Below are 23436 nucleotides of genomic sequence, written 5' to 3'. Positions count from 1 at the left end.
TTACCATATATCAAATCAAGAAATTGAGGGATAGATAATAGGTGAAACTGAAATGTTTTAGAAAGTTAGGAGGCAACTGTAATGGGAAAAAATATAAGAGTTTAAAAGTCTATACTTGGGAAAAAAAGTTAGTTTTAAAACTTGAAAAATATGAGGTTAGGGGGTAAAAAAAATATTTTAAAACTTTAGATAATTCTAAAATATAAGTTTAAATAAAATTTCTAAATAATAATTTTATCTTTGATAGTTAGCGGATGAATATTTAGATTTTTGATGGTTAGTAAGTGAAAAATTGAGTTTGCATTAAACCTTGAGTGGAAAATAGTCTTTTGGCCTATTTGTTTCATGGTATTTTCTCTGTCAGTCAACTATCTTGTACTTCTAATTATTGATTTGAACAATATTATTACGTAGATACATTTTTAAATACATAAATAATAAGTTATTATATAATTTAATGTTATTTTATCTTTAATTTAAAATTACTTAATTATATGGTGATATATTATTTATGTATTTAAATATATACTCAAAATTATATGCATATAATTTTATTTTTACTAGTATATAAATGTTTTTATAAATCACTTATCACAATCTCCTTTGAGAAAACATTTAGATAATTTACATAATATGAAGTAAAACTTTTCAACTAGTTTCGTACATTAATAAAAGAAATAATTTTGGAATAATATGCAAAGAGTTTTAAAATTAAACAAATAAAAAATAGGGCAAAGTACTATTTTTCACTCAAGTTTTAACTTAAATTCAAAAGTACATCTGTAATAGATGAAAAATTTAAATACCCATTAATTTCTAAACTATCTATAAGGGTAAAATCGTGATTTAATAATAATATTAAAAAATATATAATTTTATCTTATTTTCCTCATCGAGTTTTAAAAATTAATATTTAACTCTCATACCTAAACTTTGAAAAGTGACTCCTCCCCCCAAGTCCTTAATTTTTTCTTCACTCCTCCCTCTGGCCACCGATAACTGATGCAATTGCTCATCGTCGTTCTCTAGACAACGGAGTATTGTCTAGATTTGAACAATACTTGTTGTCCAAATTTGGATGCTGGTCATCATCCAAGAGTCATCCTCTGTATGACTCTGTTTTGTTCCTCCGTTGTTGGTCGGTCATTCACCGAAGAAAGTTGCTAGATTTTAAGGGGAAAAATGAATTTTTTAAAACTTAATTCAAGAGAAAAAATGTTAGTTTTTCTAACTACGAGATAAAATGAGATATAATTTTAATTATTTTAATATTACTAATAAAATGATGAATTTACCCCTTAATACTAATAAAAAATGTGTGGATGTACCCTAACAGGTTAAAAATTAGGTGGATATTTTGATTTTTCCTCTGCTATAAATATACCTTCGTTAGTTCAACAAAATTTGGGTGGGAAATTGGTCTTTTCCCGACAAAATATAAAAATAAAATTAAAAAAGAACGGAACAAATTCCCTCCAAATGATTGGGCACAGCTCACATCCAAAGCAAAGGAAGCAGCCACCCTGCGTAAAGGAGGACGTGACGGAACCATTGTCTGCCAAAATCAAAATCCTCCTCGATGTCCTTTTTGTTCTCTCCAATTTAAACCCTCCGTTTTGCTTCACTTTACTCCTCCCTCTCACCTTCGTTTCGGATCTTAATTGCTCAGATCTTCCAGCTTATTCATAACCATCATTATTCAGGTAAAAAGCTTCTCTATTGTTTTAATCATATATTGCAATTATATTCTCTTTGTCGCTATTTGCTCGCATTGCGTTAGTGTCGTTTCATGTCTATTTCTTCTTGCACTGGATTTTGAAATTTGAGTGTTATTTGGTTTAGTACTTGAAACGGTTGATTTGGTTGCCGTTTGGTTGTGACAGGCTCAAAATGATGTAATTTTGTTTAGATGTGCGTGTGGTTGCTTTTGTTGATTCGACTCTTGATCATGCTTTTTGTCAGAGTTTTGACTTGTATGGTTCTGTATTGGTTCTATAATTGCAATTTCTTTTGTTTCCACTGGTGTCTGATTGCTGGAGAAAACTTGAAGGAAAGAAAAGAAATGAGAAGAAAATTATATGCGTTTTAAATTTTATTCCTGATTCAGATTCTGAAATTGAGGTTTTTGTAGTTCCAATTAATAGGAAATTGAAATGACTTCTGTTTCTTCTATTAGCGTAGAGATTGCAAGTAAAATTCTGATTGTGTCTATATTTTTAAGATTTCAAGTAAAATTCTGATTGTGTCTATATTTTAAGTTCAAGTTTAAATTTCAAATTTATTTTTCTGCTTAAAGTCATTTGAGTGTGCGACAATTTTGGTTGCAAAATTGGTAAAAATGTTTGTTGAATCAGTTTCTGGTTCAAGTTTCATTCAAGGTTAAGGAAACATGATAAGTTTTGGTGATATGATTAACGAAGTTCCTTTTCTAGGATAAAGACAAGGCCCTTTGGTTAACTTTTGTAGTAAGTGTTTACAGTCACTGCCTAGGTAAAGTTTTAGTTTGCATCAAAGGTCAATGGCTGTAGCATTATATATTCTTATAACAATGATTTCAGCTCTCATTTCTACTTGTGCAAGCATGTATGCATAAGCTACTAGCCTCTTACACTTTCTTTATGAGCACCTAGACGCTTATGCCATGCTGAATTGAGATTATGGCCTCGGTTGGGCAGTTTTGGATAGAATTTCCTCAGGTCTAGAACTTCATTTACATGCCTTTTAAGGCTGTTGCATTCTATGCTCTTAGAACAATGGTCCCAACTCTAATTTCTGATTGTTGTGGCACCTCCCTTTTTAGCTTCCAACATTCTAGACATTATGCTTTTATATGCTGGCTCATCTTTCTTATGCATTTTTTGTGAATTTTAACCCTAAAAAATACTTGAATTGAACAACACAGTAACTCAGAAAAACTATGATAAAAATAATCCATAAAAAATACAAATTTACATGGTTAAGCAATGTGCCTACGCCCACAGAGTCTTATTATTTATTAATCTCTAAAGAAAATAAGTTTAAAACTAGTTACATTACATAAAACTAGAGTTTCTTTTATATAGTTGAACCCAAAATACAAAATTATCCCAACTGAAATTCTGCAGTTTTGCCTGATGAAACAAACATTCTAATGATGAATCACCTGTTTCACAATTCTAGCCTTACTCGTTTTGCTTGGAATGGGTTCGCAATTCTAGCCTTACTCGTTTTGCTTGGAATGGGTTCACAATTCTAGCCTTACTCGTTTTGCTTGGAATGGGTTTATACCCATTCCCATTTTGCTTCTTACAAATTGAGAAACTCAGAATGACCGGTTCCTTCTTGGAACAAACCCATTCCTCCTGGGAATGATTACAATGCTTTTAGAACAAAAAAAGGAAAAAATCTTTGGAGTAATTGTTCTACACTATATAATGCCTGGAATGGCCGTTCCATGCTTGGAATGACTTGGTTCTTATACATATTTGTCTATAACACCCATCTTGCTCCATCAATTCTGAAACTTTGACTTGGATCTTATACTTTGTTGCCTATGACACCCATCTTGCTCCATCAATTCTGAAGCTTTAAATGAACTGTTTTTGAATATGATCCACATTTTTAACGCCATAGCTTGTTCAAAGCTAAATTCTTAAATATGTTTAAACTCTTGAAGTTCTTTGAGTAAGTGATACCCATTCATTGCAAAGGAATTATCTTGTCATGTCAAATTTCAAATTTTTTATTTAGTGCTTCTACTGTCTGCCATGTATCTTAAAGTAGTAACTGTCAGCAAATCAAGGCTATGTTAAGCCGAGTGTACTTTAAATTTTAATAATTTTCTCCTTGAATTATTCTGTCCCCGTTCATTGTATTCAAAGAACTCTTAGTGCCTTAAAATTTCTCTATTTATGGACTTTAGGAGTCCATAAATTAAGTGATACATGGATAGATCTTGGAAAGAAACAAGACAAAGAAATAATGACTTTGGCGATTTTAAAAACACTTATTTTACGCAGTCAATTATGTTTTTTCTATTCTTTTGACCTTTTTGGAAGGTGCAAACAAGAAGTTTGTGCTGCGTTCCTACTTTAAACAAACAGCTACAAGGATTCCAATTCCGTGTATGCTGTTTATACCAAGACATGTTCTTTTGGGATTATGCCATAAATAAATGTTTAATCCAAACAAAAATCAATATTATTTGAAAACACTAATTCCAGAAACTTTTTCTATCCCTCAATATAGGCATTTTTTAATCAGGTCAAAGAAGACAGAAGTATTACATAGAGCAGAACTGGACAATACAGAAATTTACGAAAACAAGGTTTTCTATAAATTTTAAGCCATGCGAAGTTATTTGCTTTAACTTATACCGCAACAAGCTTAAAAATAATCTTAAAACTTCAAATTTGAAATGTCAGATACTCATAAGATTCCACAATCTAGGCACGGTACGGTAAAAGACATTTTCTCTGCCTAAAGATATGCTTGATTGGATGGATAAGATCTTCACTGCAAGTGATTTTGCGGAAGCGGCATAATATCTTTCATATTGGACCCACAAAATTGAGGGTACCAACCCTTTTTGCATGTGTGACAAATATATGGCCCACTGCCAATTCCCTGGCCATTCTGTAGCCTTCACGGGCCCTCTCCACCTCTGTAACCCAGCATCTCTGCCTGAAGGAAGACGGCAATACTTATTCCACTTGCCTTCGTTTCTCAGAGAAAACAAGAAGGTTGCATGCGAGTCTGTTCTGTCAATATTTGGTTCTTTCCACTGTCCTAGGTTTGGCCTATTCATTCATTTAATCACATCTTTTACGGTTCTCTGTAACGTTCCCCCTATATTTTGCATTTTATAAGGATAGGAAGGGACCGTATCTCTTTATCATTCAAAAAGATATTTAAAAAGATATTTCTGCCGTTCATTGACATCACTGTTGAGGCCAAAAGGCTTTCTCCTCCATCAGGCTTCAAGAGTCAATAAAGGTTGAGTATTCTTTTCCGGAGGAAGCACGGTATGTATTGTTCTTATCTTGGATCTTTGACATAACTTTGTACAACTGGATTTTACATAGCACTGTCTGAATTTCATGTTTTACATTTTGCATATATCAAACTATGGTGATAAATTATATGAGAAAAGCCGATAATAGGGGTACTACCCAATAGTTTTTTAGGAATCATAATTGGTATGTTATTATCTGTTTTCTTTTATGGTATTGGAGTAGAAACACTAGCTTTCCGAAAGCACTTTGTCTCTCTTTTTGGAGCTTTATTTTAATTACCTTCCACCATCAATGTTTCTGTGGCATTGGCTGCCTCCACGGAGAAAGTTCAGATTTTCCACCCGTAACATGCTTGCCCCATGTGTTTCTCCTCACCGAGCCATTTTCGCCTCAGGTTCCGCATTCTTTATGGGCAGTTGGGTACCACCAAATGGCTCACTTGGTCCCACTTATTTACTAGGGTAGACAGCAGGCAGTTGCAACGACATTATTAATAGTAACTGTTATTGCTTCCATGCATTATGCCTAAAGATTTTGCTTGCCATTATAATGTGGTTCATTACATTCTACATTTTTACAACTTTACATTAGCATTTAGTCTTATTTGTCTCTGTTTTTCAATTTTCTTAGACAGTATTGAGGATTCATTCTAAGAAAGCACTGTTTGATGCAGCTAGTTTAAAAAGTTGATGTTAACAAAAAGTTAATGTTTCCATGAGTTATTTTACAAAGGAGAGAGAAAAATCTAGTATTCATTAAAGAGGGTTAGGGATAAGAAAATTTAGTGTTAAGATGATAGAATTATCAATGAATTTTTAGAATATAAATTAAATTTTGATTAATATATAACAAGTTTGAGATAATTATAGTTAATTTTTTTAATCTAAAGGAACAAATTTGTGAAAAAAATTAATTTTTAAAAATATTTGTCAATATTTTAGCTGTAATAGAAACTATTTAATTATAACTAGTAATAGATTGTGACGCCATGTAGAATTAGAAGATAAATTTTTGGAAGGCACACCTTGAAGGAGATATTGAATCAATGTGGACCCCGTCAGTGGGGTTTCGCTGAAGTTGGCCTGTGGGGCCACTCTAGTGCCCAACTTATTTTAGTCCACTCAATTGGGAAATTACCCAAGAGGGTGATAATTATTTTAGACCGGCTGTGGAATTTTTTTTTCTCTTTTGATTGAAATTTTAGGGAGGTAACTTTTATAGTAAAAAAATTGTTTTGAATAACAATTATACTACTGGATCAGAAATCAGAAATTGATTTGATGTTACTAGCCCAATAACTTGTTACCTGAAATTGTAAAAGCAAAATATATATTCTTTATCTTTATTTTTAAGCCTCGTTTTAATTTTGAAAATATTTTATAAATAAATCTATATATAAAAATAAATTTTATTAATTTATATAATAATTTATAATTAAGCGATATAATTAATTATTTATTTATTATTAAAAAATTATTAAATTAAATATTATCATATCAAATTATATAAATATATTTATATAATTAGTTTACACATATAATATTACTCATATTTTATACCTCTATGTTAGATATAATATATTATAGTTATTGAACATTATAATGTTCAATTTAGTTATCCTTACCAGCGTAATCTTAAATTTACTTCAAGAGTAACGTACGTTGCATATATTTTTGTGTGTATGTAACCTTGGTAGCTATACAGTGGTAACATTATCTTTGTATTGTTATATTATTTATAATGTATGTTTTAAGTTTTATATTTATTATTGTATTCGTTTTATATAGGAGAATTCATAATCAAACTTTACTCATATGGTGTTATTTTTTTAAAATCTAAAATTGTGTTTGTAAACTAATTTTTTTCTTGTGAAACTGTGAAAATTGTATAACAGTAATAATTATATTTAAAAACAATAATGCGGTGCATACTTATTTTGAATATATATATATACACACACATGTGTTATCATATGATTTGATATTATTTTATCTTTAATTTAAAATTAATTAATCATATGAGAATGTATATAAATATATACATGTGTGTATCCAAAGTAAGCGATATTATATATATCCATTTTAGATATATAAATGTGTATACACTTATATACGTCATCATATAATTAGATATTATTTTATTTTTAATTTAAAATCATTTAATCATATGATAATATATATAAGTGTGTATATTTATGTATTCAAAGTAAGCAATAATATATATACCTATTTTAGATATATCAATGTATACATACTTATATATCACATAATTAAATATTATTTTTTTCTTAATTTAAACTCACTAAATTATATAATAACATATATAAACATATATATATATATATATATATATATATATATATATATATATTTAAAATAAGTACATCTAATTTTATTTGGAACTTAGAAGTAATTAATTTACTTTGTAGATTATAGATTGGATGGCATAAAATGCCCAAACAGTAAATGCGCCACAACTAAGACTAGTCAAGATTGGACATGCTAAATATTTTAAATGTTACTCAAGTAGTTGCGTCGTCGAAACTTCTTAGAAGTCCACTAATACTTTTTACAAAAAAATATTGTTCAGTTTCTTTCTTTGTTTGCATATTGATCACAGCCTGGAGATACTCTAGGCATCATTCTTCAAGTTCCAGGGATAAAGAGTGCTTTTCTTTTTCTTTTCTTCATCTTTTCGATGAAAATACTAGTGTTGTCCGTTGACTTTTCCGTTTTCAGCAAAATCTTTGGTTTAATTGCATGGTTTAAGAAACAAGCAATTGCATTAGAAACTTAAACTACTCACCCTTGATTGAAGTTCTTCTTTCTTAAATAGGCAATTGCATCAACAATTCGAACTCTTCCTTTGATTCAAGCTCTTCTTTCTGTCTTCAATTTTTCTAGCAAATAAGCTTCAAATCCTTTCTTGACTCTTGATTTCTCAAATGGGGTACCACTTGTTTAGATTAAAAGAAACCTCATAACCTATTTATAAGGATAAAATTCCAAAAAAAATACCTCACAACCTATTTATAAGGATAAAATTCCAAACAATGTGGAACTAAAAGCCTTTATAATTTTCAATCAGTCTTACTCAAAAAATTCTTTATAACCTTAAAGTACATACTGACTCCTTAATCAAACAATGTGGAGCAATTTTTAACGGACAAGCCCAACCATATGTATTTTAATCGAAGTGAATCATAAACTAAGAGATACAATAGAGAGCCCTGTTATCATCCCAGACAGTTCTGTGGATCTCATTCTTTAGTTGTGTTCTTTTTTACCTGGTCCTTTCGTATTTTCACAACTTTTTTTATTTAATTCACCAGAAATACTTTTCTTTTCTTCTTTTTTTTTTTTTTTTTAATTTTGATGATGAGTTATGACTATGTAATGTAAGCCTGACTCTACGGTATACCACTTTCTATTGCCTTGTGTAATTATGTGGATGTCTCCCTCTCTTTTATCATTCTATGTGTCCTCCCGCCGTTTGTTTGTCTATTGTTTGATTTATCTGCCTCGATGCTTGTTTGTTCTCAAATTAGAAATGCAAGAAATTTACTTCCATAGAACGTTAGTAGCAATTGTTAAAGCCAATGACATATAAAATTTCACAAGGTGGTACCCGATCCTTGGAGAACTTAGTTTTAATGATTAAGGACTTAATTTACTTGTAACAAATGTAGTAAACACAATTATTTTGAGAAACTCATATACTTGGTATTGGAGGTTGGTTCCAGACTGAGCTATGCCTGGAAACAATTGCAACGGTACTTTCTCCCCTGGTCCAAGTTCAAGAAATCGTCTGGAACTGCTCTTAAGAGATAAGAAAGAAAGAGACCTAAGGAAAAGCTGCAGGGCATCCCTTCTGAATGATGCAACTGATAATAATGGGGGGCCTGTATTAAATGAGCATGAACCAGGGGTAAAAGACAGTGACAACTGGAGACCCTCTATTGTCGACCCAGAGTTGGAAGTGCCTAAAAGGGCAATTGAAGGAGGTGAAAGGGCAGATGGAAGGCCTTTAAAGCAGCGACTGCTGGTGGTGGCCAATAGGCTCCCTGTTTCTGCAGTCAGGAGAGGTGAAGACTCTTGGTCTCTGGAGATAAGTGCTGGGGGTCTGGTCAGCGCCCTTCTGGGTAAGTGGCATTAAAACTATCATTTTATATGTTTATCCGTTTAAATTTTTTAATTTGTCTCCAATAATGTTAGCATTGTATATTTTGTTTTATTTTAATACCTTGCTAAGTTATAATTAATAAGTTAGCATTTTTCACTTGAATTGAGAAACTATATGCATTTTGGATGTATTGTTTGAAGGTGTGAAGGATTTTGAGGCCAGATGGATAGGATGGGCTGGAGTAAATGTTCCAGATGAGATTGGACAGAAAGCACTTACCAAAGCGTTGGCTGAAAAGGTACAATGTGCAGTCATTAAAATCATTTTATGATTAAGTCCTTAATCATAGTTGTGTGTTTGTGACAAATGTCAAGTAATGATTTATTATATGACTTGTGACATTGGTGTCTTAAACATGACAATTGTATAAAATAGTTAGATGAGAAAGCATAGTTCATCAACACTATAATTACTACTGCAGAGGTGTATTCCTGTATTCCTTGATGAGGACATTGTTCATCAATACTACAATGGCTATTGCAACAACATCTTGTGGCCTCTTTTTCATTACCTTGGACTTCCGCAAGAAGACCGCCTGGCCACCACCAGAAGTTTCCAGTCTCAGTTTGCTGCATATATAAAGGCAAATCAAATGTTTGCTGAGGTTGTGAACAAGCACTATAAGGATGGAGATGTTGTGTGGTGCCATGATTACCATCTCATGTTTCTTCCGAAGTGCCTAAAGAAGCAGAATAGTGGAATGAAAGTTGGCTGGTTTCTCCACACACCATTCCCTTCTTCTGAAATCCACAGGACACTTCCATCTCGATCAGATCTGCTGCATGCAGTTTTAGCTGCCGATTTGGTTGGGTGAGTGTTTGTTGTATTCTGCATGTTGCTTGGAACTCTCCACCAATTAATTTTACTCCAAAACACAATTTTGGTTGTCATGAATGTTTTCCATGGTACGGGTATAGCTCGGCTTTTCTTTGGTTGGATGAATGTTGTGGTTAAAAATGTAAAAGACAATAGGCATCTTTCTGTTTACACCAACTTTTGTTGCACTGACCTAAGCTTTTGTATTTTATGTCAAGCAATGTGAGGAAATAAGTGTGTAATGGTCATAAAAAATTATAAATAATAAGTGGATGTAAGGAAAAGCTGCTGTGGGTTTCCTATAATTTATGTTGTGCTTCTATCATGAATCTCTGGACAACTTTATCTTCATATTAATTCCCTTGCTTTATCCATCTAAACCCTATTGTTAAGTTTGGGCTTTTATAAATATTTCTTTCTCTAAGGAAATTACTAGTTTAACATTTTCCTTAACTTAGCCTATTTTATGATAAAGTTAAAAGTTAGATTGTTTTTGGGATGACATCTTTTATGAGACCTTGATGATTTACCTTGAATTAAAACGAAGGAAAAAAAAAATCATATGGTGGAATTTTAGTTTCTAGATAGATCTTCTGGTATCATGTAAGTTCATGCTATGTCAACTTATTTCAATAAAACAATTCGTATATTCCCTTTTGTCATATTCATAATTATTATATTCTAATTGTGGGAATTGATTTGATAAATTTTCTTTTTATATGTCAAGCATGTATGGTGAGTTCAATTTTAATTTTGCAGTTTTCACACGTATGACTATGCAAGGCATTTTGTTAGTGCTTGCACTCGTATTCTTGGACTTGAAGGGACACCTGAAGGGGTTGAAGACCAAGGGAAACTGACTCGTGTTGCTGCAGTATGTTTTTGTGATAAAAATTTCTTGGATTGTTTGTTTTTATATGATTCCTGAACAGTTGTTACCTTGGGTGTTGCTTTGGCTTATAGTTCTTGAACATGTTTTGTAATGAAAAAGTCATCAATTCTTTTATTATTATATTTTGATTCTTTAATTTGCTTAATTATGTAGTTTCCCATTGGGATAGACTCAGATCGGTTCATGCGAGCGCTTGAAAATCCTCAAGTTCAAGAAATCATCAAAGATTTAAAAGAGACATTTGCTGGCCGAAAGGTAATTTTTGCCTTTAGTCTATGTTGTTGCTACTTGCTTGTCCATGTTTTTAGAAGTTGATTTGGTTTACATTGAAGAGTAATTTCAGTCAAATGGATTGCATATAAAACAGAAATGACTAACTCTGATATTCATCCTTTTTTCTCATTGAGTTTTTGCACTACGATGTCAAGTATCTTAGTGTTGCACTTGTCCATTTCTTGTTGGCTTTGTTCAAGATCCTAACATATAATCTTACATTATGTATGGTTGTTCATTTGATAAAGGATTAAATTGCTTTCCCTATTACTTCTTATTTTAAAATCATATAAAGTCAAAAAAGAAGTTATGCACCTTTTGGAGAGATTGTTCTTGGCTCAATATTGTAGCAATTTTGTGTTCACGGTCTTGTAATCACGGAAAAAATGATTTCTCCTCAAACAATTGCATTAGAGAAACCTTATAGTAGCTATAACCATTTACTTACTATAACTGATCTGACTTGACAGGTGATGTTAGGTGTTGATCGTCTTGATATGATTAAAGGAATTCCACAGAAGATATTGGCTTTTGAAAAGTTTCTTGAGGAAAATCGTGAATGGCATGAGAAAGTTGTTTTGCTGCAGATTGCAGTTCCAACAAGAACAGATGTTCCCGAATGTATGTCCCTCCTATAATTTTGTTGCTGCTTCTTTCATATATTCTTCTACTTACGACATTGTCGTGTCTAAAATTGCATATTATTAAAAGATTGTTTTACCTCTTTTGAGCTTATGGTCTTTGCTTGAGTGACTAATTTTAGTTGATCAAAACCAATCAAATATCGTGAATTGTGTCTGGATATACCGACGTTTATGGGTTTTTAGTGCTTCATCTAAGTGGACTATGTCTTATGGTTGGATGCAACCCATAGATAATTTTGTAATGTTATTTACAATGGGTTTGAGTGATTCACCATGTAGTCTTTACAGTTTTTACTTGTCTTTGGAAACTCACTGCTGCTGTTTTATTAATTTTTCAGTTTGTGGTCATTTGTTCAAAACATGCTTCAATTTCTGCATCCTTAAAACAAAGCTTTGATCTTTAATATAATGTACTACTCATTTTGGAAGTTATGGTCAAGTTTATGACCATGTAGTAACTTTTTGTGCTTGCACAAACTTGATTTGCTAGTGTTATAACTTTCATTTCTCAATTCTTTGATTTTTAACATAATGCTATTGATTTGGCTTACATATATTGACAGATCAAAAACTTACAAGCCAAGTTCATGAAATTGTCGGACGCATTAATGGCCGATTTGGAACATTGACTACTGTTCCAATACACCATCTGGTCTGTCTTTGACATTCTAGCTTTATTATCCCATGAGATGCTAACTGTGTTTTCTTCTTATTTAGCTTAGTGTGTTAATGAGTAAGGCAATTTTACTTAGACTTAGGTTCAATTCATTTTCAATATTATTTTGTTTTGTATTAGGCACAATTTAGATTTGTTGGCAATATGGAACTATTTCAAGGTTGGCCACATGTGTTAGAGTCTATTTAATATCTTTTAACCTTTAACTATTAGCTTAGATTTAAGGTTTTGGGTCTAGTAATTGGACATAAGGGATGGGAAAGAAGTAATTTTGATGTCTTGACCAAAGGAAAGTTGAATAAAGTGTTGGAGCTAGTCATTGATGATATATTATGAGTATTCTATATCCTTATAGTTTGTATAGGCTACACAATGTTGTGGGTAAGGTCTACTAATAGGTACCTACACTCAACAATCCTCACCCAATGCGATCCAAACAAATCTTGCAATTATCAATCCTTAACTAAGGCAAAAATAGATAAATGATAGCAAAAAGGAAATGAATAAATAATAGAATTGGTATTGATTTAGGAAGTGTATTCAAGGGAACAATAAACAGGACATGAAATTAAATAGAGTTGCTATGCCCTCCCCAAGCCTGGCATTCGAGAGACTAAGTTCTCTCCACAAAGAATTCCCACGATATATTTCTTCTCCTCCTTTAATTCTCCCTTCTCCTCTTATTATTTTTCCTTTATAACTAATTTCCTAAGCTCTCATTCTCATCCCCCCATATGACCACCTTCCATCATGTGGAATCTTCCAAAATCTCTTATAGGTCCACTTTTATTTTGCTGGACGATTCCTTAGTGGTAGCTCTAAATTTCTCACTGTGTAAGTTAAAAGTAGGGGTCCTAGCATTTACAATGCCAACAAAATTGGGATGCATATTGCATAACCTTTTCTAGATAGATGTTCTTTCTTTTATAATGCAAACTATCCATATTATTAATATGGAGAACTTGCACTCAACAAAACATTATGCTATTGGGAAGCATGGGCAACATAATTTTATTGACCTAATATTAAAGTGGCAAAGTAGTAATGGTGAGATGCATAATAATTGTGTAGTTATAGTTTGTTGAGAAAGCGGGGTACTTATCTTAGAGGTTAGATTTTATTACACAAAAGGATGATTAGGGTTATCAAGGGAAAAAGGAAAGAAAATCGGGATTTTGGGCAACTTTAAGGTTATGGACAACCTTAGGATTGATTATGGGAGGTCTTCGATGCCTCGAATGATTACAAATGGGAGGCCTTGGCTACTCAAATTGTCTAGTGTATCTATGTAAGTACCCTTTTATGAATAAAATGATTTTTGTTTTCTTTATATGTTAGTTTGTTTGCTGTTTTGGGTAAAAATGTGGTTGGGTTCTATTAGGCACAACACTAAAATAGAGCAGATAAAACAAATCAGGACCACTTTAAAAATGGTAGACACGTGACAAATGAAATCATGAGTAGTTAAAAAGGAAACCTGCAGCAAAGAAAAGGGAGGATATTTTTTCTGGAAAATTCTAGGCATCTTTAGTTAAGTTAGGGAGAACACCTAGCCTCTCAAAAGCTTGACAATTCAAGAAAGATTCTGACCTCTTAAATAGTTGGAAGTGGGGTGTTTCAATTTTCTTATTTGTGTAAGAGAGAGAAACTTGTCATTCTTGTAATTACAACCACATTAAAAATATATTGCATCTCTCATTTTTATTTCCTTTGTCAATTTTCTAGTTTGCTTGGGATGAGAGTATGTTCAATACTGGTTTCCTAACAAATCTGGTATCAGAGCAACATGACTAGAATGAAAACTAGAGTGATGGGTTGGAGAAGGAACTAGAGATGATTAAAGGAAGGTTGGGAGTTGAAGACAAATTAGAGAACATGAATGTAAGGATGGAAGGTATGGTAGAAGGATTAGAAACCATGAGAGATTACCACCATGAGTTACGAGAGATGTTGATAAATCATGCAAGGGGTAGTGGTGATTGAGGGAAGGTGTTGATGGAACAACTCCTATTGTTGGCGCAACATTACTGGTGAGAGAGAGCACACCATCCTTATCGATGAGAAGAAAATGAAGAATTAATGAATGGAGAGATGGAAATCAGAGAAGGCATTAGGGTGCATAAGGCAACAATTAATGAAAACTAAGCTAGGGGTTGACAAGAGACACTCCATCGTTGACTTGAATTGTCAATATTCATTGATGACGATCTGATTGGTTGGGTCTTTCATACTGAACATTATTTTTAATTTAATTGTCTAACAAAACAAAAGACTAACAACTGCCCCAGTATGTATGGAAGGAGTGACTTTGAGTTGGTTACAATGGTGTGAATCTCTACTATTCGCCGATGGGAATGAAGTAAAGTGCAACTTGCTTGAACATTTCAAGTTATCACAAGAAGATTCCCTATATAAGGAGTTGTTGTCGTTTTGATATGACACTCGATAAATGACTATTACTGTTGATTTAGGCTTCTCTCATCAAGGTTAAGGAAGGTCTTCAACGAAATCCTGTTGGGGGCTTTTCTGAATGGATTAAAGGAAGAAATTAAAATGGAGGTGAAATTATTTAGGCTGAGGGATTTATTCAGGAACAATGGAGACAACGCAAAAAATTAAAGAAAAGAACTTGGTAATAGACACACAACCCGAATACATACCTAGTCAATTTAACCCTAAGTACACAAAAGCAAGATGGGAAAAACAAATTAGGACCACTTTGAAAAAGGTAGACATGTGACAAATGAAATTATGGGTAGTTAGAGGAGATAAAATAAGAAGGAATCTTGAGGCTAAGAAGGGAGAGGATATTTTTTCTGGAAGATTATGAGCAACGTCAATTGAGTTAGGTTAGAGTACCCAGCCTCTTGAAAGCTTCCAGCCTCTCGAATAGCCAAAAGTGGGATGTTTCAGTTTTCTTATTTGTGTAAGGGAGAGAAACTTGTCATTCTTGTAATTATATATTGCATTTTTTATTTTCATTTCCTTTGTCAAATTTCTGGTTTGCTTGAGTTGATAATTTGTTCATTACCGGGTTCCTAATGAGAGTAAGATTAACTGAATTTCCATTCACAGACAATTTCTTTGCATTTACTATGTCTTGTTTACATTAGCATTTGCAATGTTGGCTTCCAGAATCATCTTCAAGCATCGTCCTCAAAGGAGTAGGGATTGCATTAGTAATTACTGTGTAGTCCATGGGGTTCATTGAACTATCATTGACAGAAAAATGGAGAATGAAACTTATTACTGAAAAATTTCTTTCGATGGTTTTACACTATTTATACATAAACTATCTGGCAAATTGTCAATTATATCTAGTATTAGGAGCTAAATCTTGTATCTTGATGCATAGCATGGTATATATTTGTTATCATGATTATCTAGCATGCTAATTTTATCAGCAATTTAGAGTTTTTAATGAAATTCTCCTCTTTTCTACAGGATCGCTCTCTGGACTTTCTTCAATTGTGTGCTTTATATGCTGTTACAGGTACTAACTTTTGTGCTTTATGTTTTATGAGTTCTTCTTGACCTTTCATTTGTTTATTTATTTAGTAGTATTAAAATATAGTGTTATGTAAGTATTAGTGTATATTGATTGTCTAACTATTTTGAAAGAACACTTTTTTCTTTTCTATCATTGATGCATGTGAAGACTTGCCGCAGGCAATAGCTGTTGCAAGTTGCAAATGGACCCTTTACTTTTTTACTAGACGTCCATGAACAGAAACATCAACGTGTGTTCTCTTTCCTTTTTGGTTTCTCTCTCAAATTGGTTTGTTGTAAAAAGTCAAGTTTATGATCTCCTGAATTTACCAAACATTATCCTTCTTTGTCATCAAATTTTACCTTAAATAAAAAGGGAAGCCTCCTGATTTCACCATATGGTTGTCCTTGTATTTTTTTCATTTCTTTGTTAACTAAAAGTTTCAACTTTATTGATATAGGAACCATTTACTTTGTTAAAAATGTTTTTAATCAAATTTTCCATTAATTTCAGCAGGTAAGCTTTTGTAGATGTATAATTATTAATGGAAGTCAGATCTTGTTCTAAGCTAATGAACTATCAGTTCAATGTTATTGCCTATTTGATTGTTTGTGATAGAAGATATTTCTTTGGAACTTACAAACAATGAAATTTTATTTCCTTTCTTTTTTTATGTTTTTTCTCAGATGTAGCCCTTGTCACATCTTTAAGGGATGGAATGAATCTTGTCAGCTATGAGTTTGTGGCATGCCAAGACTCTAAGAAAGGAGTTCTTATTCTCAGTGAAGTAATTGCTCATCACTCACAAGTTTTATGCTGATTTTAGTTGGTCCTTGTAGATTAAATGTCAGACTTGGAACTAGAACTTTTACTCATTTTTTGAGTTCTACTAGATTACAGTAGACTGTTGATTGATATCTATATGTCACATGTTATGCAAGGACTATGCCCTGTGCTAACCATGACAATCTCAACTTCAAAACAACACTGCCATATTCTGTAGATGCTGAAAACATTTCAGCAAAATTTTTGATACTCTTGAAATGCTTTGTAGTTTGCAGGTGCTGCACAATCTCTCGGTGCTGGGGCGATCCTGGTGAACCCGTGGAACATCACAGAAGTGGCTAATTCAATTGCCCGAGCTCTGAACATGTCACCTGAAGAGAGAGAGAAGCGGCATCGACATAATTTTAATCATGTGACAACTCACACTGCTCAGGAATGGGCTGAAACCTTTGTAAGGTATGCTTAAAATAGTGTCATGATCTGCTTCACTGTGTGAAACTGACAATACTTACATCTTTTGGTCTTCAGCAATCAACATCTATTGGTACTTGTGTTATGCTTTTCTTAAATGATTCATGTTAAGATATCACTTGATCTAAAAGTTTGAACTATCAGGTAATGGAACAAATGAATTAAAGTCTAACATTTATAATTATGAGAAGTCCTAAGAGTCCCTTGTCACTGTAATTTTTTTATAGAAATAATGAAGTATAAAAAAAATAGTTCTTATGGGCAGAAGGCATCCTTTTAAATTAAAAATAGGAGAAACTTAATAACTCATAAAGAAATACAACGTGTTCCATCTCTGAGCCCTTTTCATTGGCATCTGTGATCCTTGTGCCCACCTGGGAGTATGCATTTTTTTTCCTGTGGACAGTTTATTTGTACTGCCTGCTTTTCCAAGCATATGATTTTTGTGTCAAATTTAGTTTCAATAACACTATGATATTGTGTCATAAGCTTTGTTAACTAGTAAGACAAGCTTTTTGATAATGTTAGACCTAAAATTTATTGGGGGAAGGAGTGTGCAAATTATAATGCTTATAAGTTTTACTGGATCCCATGCCATCCAATGATATTCCTAAAAAATAGATATTGTTCATTGGAGAGAAACCTCATTCAGAGATGAGATCTTAATAGAGTAAATATTTGATGTCTATTTGATTGTGAACTTTATAAACATACTTCAATATTTGACTAACATATTATGATTCAACTAAAGTTTCATGATTTTGAAATGTCTAAGTGAAATATGCAGTGCTCCTAATTAGTGCTAGAATCTTGATGAAGTCCTTTACATCAAGATACAGTAATCCCCAGGCCCCTCAAGGAAAAGAACATTATGTCTCTTTAAGGAACCTACGGCATTCTATTGGATTATTAGATATCAATTTGTAATTTATTAAATGTTTCCATATTGAACCGTGCCCAAGTTGGTTTTCTATTGGCGCTAGAATCCTGGTTAAAGGTTGAGAACTCCATTCTCTAAATGTTTACCAGGATTTTGACTCTGGAGATCTTGGAAAAGGACTGGCTTGAGTTTTAGTAAAGCATACCTAGATGTTCATGTACCTTCTGCAATTCATGCCTTTGGTGGACTCCTTTTGTTTAAGGTATTTCTGAATGTTTTCCGCATGGGTTAAAACTTGGACATAGGAATATGCTACATTGAAGCCTTAGATAGAAACACTAGCCTTGAAACTTTGAATAACTATAAAAAGATTTTGTGCTATATGCAATGGAAACAGTTTTCCTTGATTATGCTAACTTCTTTTATTTCAGAACTGTCATCAACTATGAAGCCTTTTACGATGTGTGGTTTTGAATGTTTTCTTTCTGAGCTTTTGCAAGAGAAGAAAATGAGTTTGAGATATCTCTTAGGTAGTTGTACCTTGCACTGATGGAATGTAATACTTTATGTAGTATATCACATTTTGGTTTTTTCCAAAAAGAAATCAACAAAATAAAAAATTCAACTCTTTTCTAATGTGTCAAGGTACATTTATGAATGCTTTGGGATGTATTCGTGGACAAGTTTGTTGGTGCACTATATGTCTAAGAATTCAATGAAATGACTTTGTGGCTTTGTATTTATCTATCTGTGTTTCAGATTAAGCACCAACCATCAGAATGTTCATGGGGAGTTTGTCAGCATTCTTAAAGATTTGAATTTTGTATAATTACTTTGCAGTGAACTAAACGTTACAGTTGTTGAGGCAGAGATGAGGATAAAACAAGACCCTCCTAGCCTTCGAGAAGCGGATGCAATTGAACGTTATTTTCGGTCTAACAATCGTTTGCTTATACTGGTATGCTATATTTGATTGTAAACTCATAAAGCACATTGGAATCTTCTTCAATTGAGTAATAATATACACATTTTTTAGGATCAGATGTGTTGTATTCAACTGCATCTATGTTAAATATGTTAATTTTTTTGAAACATCACCATAGGTAGAAATTATCAACCTCGCTTTAATATTTAGGTGATTAATGAATCAATTCATTGAAATCATTTTGATAGTGAGTTGTTTTGGGTACTTTATGTTAAGAGGAAAGTGAGATAGAGAGGTTGGTGATAAGATTAACGATCTTGATGAAGATTGAGTAGTTCTCTTTTTAGGTTCAATAAAGGAAATGCCTCATTAGTAGTTGCTTTTTTTGTTTGAAAACTTTTTCTAAAAAACAATCACTACAACTTAAGGCAGCAAGTTGCCATAAGAACTAGTTCATTTCTCGAACAATAGTTTTCATTTATTGTTTCTTCTCTAAAAAGTATTCTTTTCACACAAGGATAAGTAACTAATAAAATAGTAAATTCAAATTTACTTCTTAGCGGTTGAATGTTTATTTTGCTGAAAAATACAAAAATGTTTAAAAGGGAGTAAACAGGTCTTGCCATGAGGTTACTAGTTTAAAATTGCAAATGGATTTGTATTTTTAAATTTGAATCCATGGAGTCAATAGCTCATGTTTGGGTGAATAGGTATTGATGTTATACTGACTACTTCAGCATTACTCAACAGGCTGAAAATTAATGTCTGATCACTAGCTATTGTAACAGCTTGATTTCTGTGTATCTATTCAAACCTTTCATGACTTTCTTGGTGGAACTTTGTGTTTAACATCTTGATTTATTAATTTCATTCAGTCATATTGTTCTATCACAGCCTACATGGTTTTCCCTCTGCTTCTTGTTTACATCCATATGGATAGGGAAATTATGAAATTTGCATCATTTCCTATTTGTTAGTTATTCCACAGAGAACAACTTTTAAGATAAAGAGATTCATTTTAGCTGGTCCTGTCTACTAACTTGGAATCAAATCTGCGTCATGGTATCCAAAAAGGACTATGAGCACATTAGTGGAGATATGTATCCAGTTTTTGAAGTTAATAATCAGAAAGCGATGGAGATTCTTGAGATCTATGGTTCAGTTTTGACTGATTATACATCATCTTGCTGTTAATCTTTCTGATAATCATTTTCATCATTAGCGTTTTGATTGCGTAGTTTTAAGAACTATGAAGATTTTAGCATTAGAGGTCATCTAAATGTTTTATTGTGCTTATGTTTCATATTTTAGCATTTTATTTTAATCTTTATTTTTTCCTTTTGATCCTGGGCTCATTGATGGTGGTCCAAAATTCAGGGTTTCAATGCAACATTAACTGAACCAGTGGACACTCCTGGTAGAAGAGGTGATCAAATTAGAGAAATGGAACTAAAGCTGCACCCGGAGTTAAACGAACCCCTTACTGCACTTTGCAATGATCCAAAGACAACAATTGTTGTCCTTAGTGGAAGTGACAGAAGTGTCTTGGATTATGTACACGATCCTGCCTTGTTCTTTACTTCTTTTCTGGCCTTCCTATAATCCATTTTTTAACTGAGGTTCTTTCACAGAACTTTGGGGGATATGGCATGTGGTTGGCAGCTGAAAATGGAATGTTTTTACGCCAAACGAGGGGAGAATGGATGACAACAATGCCGGAGCATCTAAATATGGAATGGGTTGACAGTGTTAAGGTGCCTTTACATTTTTTATAAATTGTCTCTTCTAGCCTTTAAGCTGATGGTGTTGATGACATATTTTCAGCATGTTTTTGAGTATTTCACTGAAAGAACACCACGTTCACATTTTGAGCAGCGTGAAACATCCCTTGTATGGAATTACAAGTATGCAGGTAATAAAATTTTTGGACATAGTTTCTAAGCTAGTTCTGCACTCATGTATTTCTCTCATTTGGATGTCCCGTGTTACTGTGATTGTAGATGTTGAATTTGGAAGAATTCAGGCAAAAGATATGTTGCAGCATCTCTGGACAGGTCCAATTTCAAATACATCTGTTGATGTTGTCCAAGGAAGCCGATCAGTCGAGGTGCGAGCGGTTGGTGTTACAAAGGTGATTACACTTACTACACTTGAAATTCTTTATATCATTAGAGTATTTTGATGTTTGAACCATATGTTCTGGTTATACTACTTAACAGTTTATATTCATTCAGGGCGCAGCAATCGACCGTATTTTGGGAGAGATAGTCCATAGTAAATCCATGACATCACCAATTGACTATGTTCTTTGTATTGGGCATTTTCTGGGAAAGGTACTTATTTCAGCACTTCTAATATTATCTGTTTCTTACATCAAATTTTTCACTTTGTGTGCCTTCCAACAATCACTCACATACATGCGCACACAGAAAGCAATGGAAACTGATTTCTGGAAAAAGTAATACTATATATATATATATATATAATTGAGATAGTAGCATCTGATTGAGTGATTTTGAAGTGAAAGAAAAAGTAAACAATCATATCACCTACTCACATGTTGTCATCTCAGTTTGTATATATAAGTTTGTATAATTTGTTTATATACATAATTTTATTTTTCAATAAAACTGTGTGTACTAATAATAAACACAAACAATGATATATTATCATGTGATTAAGAGTTGTTTTATTTTTAATTCAAAATGATCCAATCATATACTGACATGTTATTGTTTATGCTCATTTATTTGTGCATATAGTACTGCTTTTTATTCTTCTAGAACAGAGCCTAACAACTGGTACTTCTGAGTATATAATAGCAGCGGACATGATTTATTTTGTTGACAAATAGATAAGTGGAATGGCACATCTTTGAATCAACCAGGCAAATATCAGATGCTGGATAGGTGGATCATGCGGAATCCTAACTTATTGTTAAAAGTGACCATTAGCGAAAAGATGCAGTTTAGTGTAATTATTTATAATACTAATACAATACACTAGTAGGCAGTGTGAAAATCAAATAGGTAAAATTCATAGGTAGATTTATCAGAACCAGCATTGTTTGATTTTGATGTTGCACACTTGCACTTCAGTTGAAAACGTTCAGTGTAAGTCTCAAATTCCTTTTTCATTCCTTTAGGATGAAGATATCTACACTTTTTTTGAGCCAGAACTCCCCTCAGAACCCGCAAGCATTTCAAGAACTAAATCAACTGATGGACTGAAGTTACTAAGCGAGAGAAGGCCCTCAACCTCATTGAAGCTTCCAGCAAGCAGAACTGGCTCAAAGTCATCGCAAGGTAAAACACAACGACCTACACAAAATACTGAGAGAAAGATCCCTGCTCAACACTGTGCCAGTGCATGGCGAACAACACCAGAAAAGATATCCTGGAATGTGCTTGATCTCAATAAAGAGAACTACTTTTCCTGCGCTGTTGGACGGACTCGAACAAATGCCCGATTTCTTCTTCTATCCTCTAACGAAGTTGTCTCATTTTTAAAGAAGTTAGCAATCTATGCTGATTCAGATTCTTCCTCATCATCATCAAGCATATTTTAGCAGGGATCAGATGAGCTTCTTGTTGGTGGACAGACTATTGTTGTACCTTACACCTGCATTATAAAGCGCCATTATGCAGAAGCTCAAAGAAATTATATATATATGATAGATGTCAACTCAATCTCAAAGAAATTATGCAGAAGCTCTACATAATTATTATCCACACAAGTAACACGGAACATACAAAAGCTTTAGAATAATATATTCCGGTTTTTCATATTCTTTAGCCTAAAAAAGTTGGTCTTGCTTCCTCCCATGCTTTACATGTTAAAGAGTGATGATCAAGCACATACTCAACCGCCTCTTGCCTCAAGGCTGGCTCTGCCCTAATAGTCAAATGAAACCACATTCACAGCTTCCTACCTCGAGTTGACCACACTTGTTATTTATTCAATACACTAAATATGTTTCAATTGTAGGAAACTCTTGGATGACAAAAAAATAGATTTTTTTGTTTTATATAATTATAGCATTATGGAAATTAATTGAAAGTGTAATAAACATTCTTATATTTAAAAAAATTCATAAAAAGGGAATAACATAAAAAAATGATTAAAATACATATTTACTATGGAAAACATATAAAATTCGTATTTAATAAGTTTTGAGTTCAAAATTTTGAAACGATATATTTAAAATGTGAATTAAATGAGGCCACGAACTAAATGTAAATAATTCACTTTTTTATTAACTAAGGCTTCCAGGCAGGCACTGATAGCACAACCATTACCTTCAAAGAGAATGGTCAGAGTACAAGAGCTAAACATAATATTTGTAACAAACCCTATGTGGTTTTCTATCAAACAAAATATTTATTTACACTACAAGAGTACATAAAA

General features: G+C 32.7%; 1 protein-coding gene across 1 annotated transcript; it reads left to right on the top strand.

Moving 5' to 3' along the window:
- Positions 1-1487: 1487 nt before the first annotated feature.
- LOC123201375 (alpha,alpha-trehalose-phosphate synthase [UDP-forming] 1-like) lies at positions 1488-22814 on the top strand. Its single transcript, XM_044616852.1, has 18 exons — positions 1488-1703; positions 8737-9135; positions 9317-9414; positions 9598-9986; positions 10752-10866; positions 11038-11139; positions 11628-11778; positions 12365-12453; positions 15922-15970; positions 16654-16754; positions 17022-17209; positions 18945-19062; positions 20407-20583; positions 20661-20783; positions 20854-20941; positions 21030-21160; positions 21264-21362; positions 22175-22814. The coding sequence occupies exons 2-18, from the start codon at positions 8745-8747 to the stop codon at positions 22595-22597; spliced, it is 2832 nt and encodes a 943-aa protein (XP_044472787.1). The 5' UTR covers positions 1488-1703; positions 8737-8744; the 3' UTR covers positions 22598-22814.
- The last annotated feature ends 622 nt before the right edge of the window (positions 22815-23436 follow it).

This window comes from Mangifera indica, chromosome 18 (genome assembly GCF_011075055.1).
Source record: "Mangifera indica cultivar Alphonso chromosome 18, CATAS_Mindica_2.1, whole genome shotgun sequence".
In the NCBI taxonomy this organism is placed as follows: domain Eukaryota; kingdom Viridiplantae; phylum Streptophyta; class Magnoliopsida; order Sapindales; family Anacardiaceae; genus Mangifera; species Mangifera indica.
Note: the sequence above shows the minus strand (reverse complement) of the source record. Positions and strands in the feature narration are given on the sequence as shown.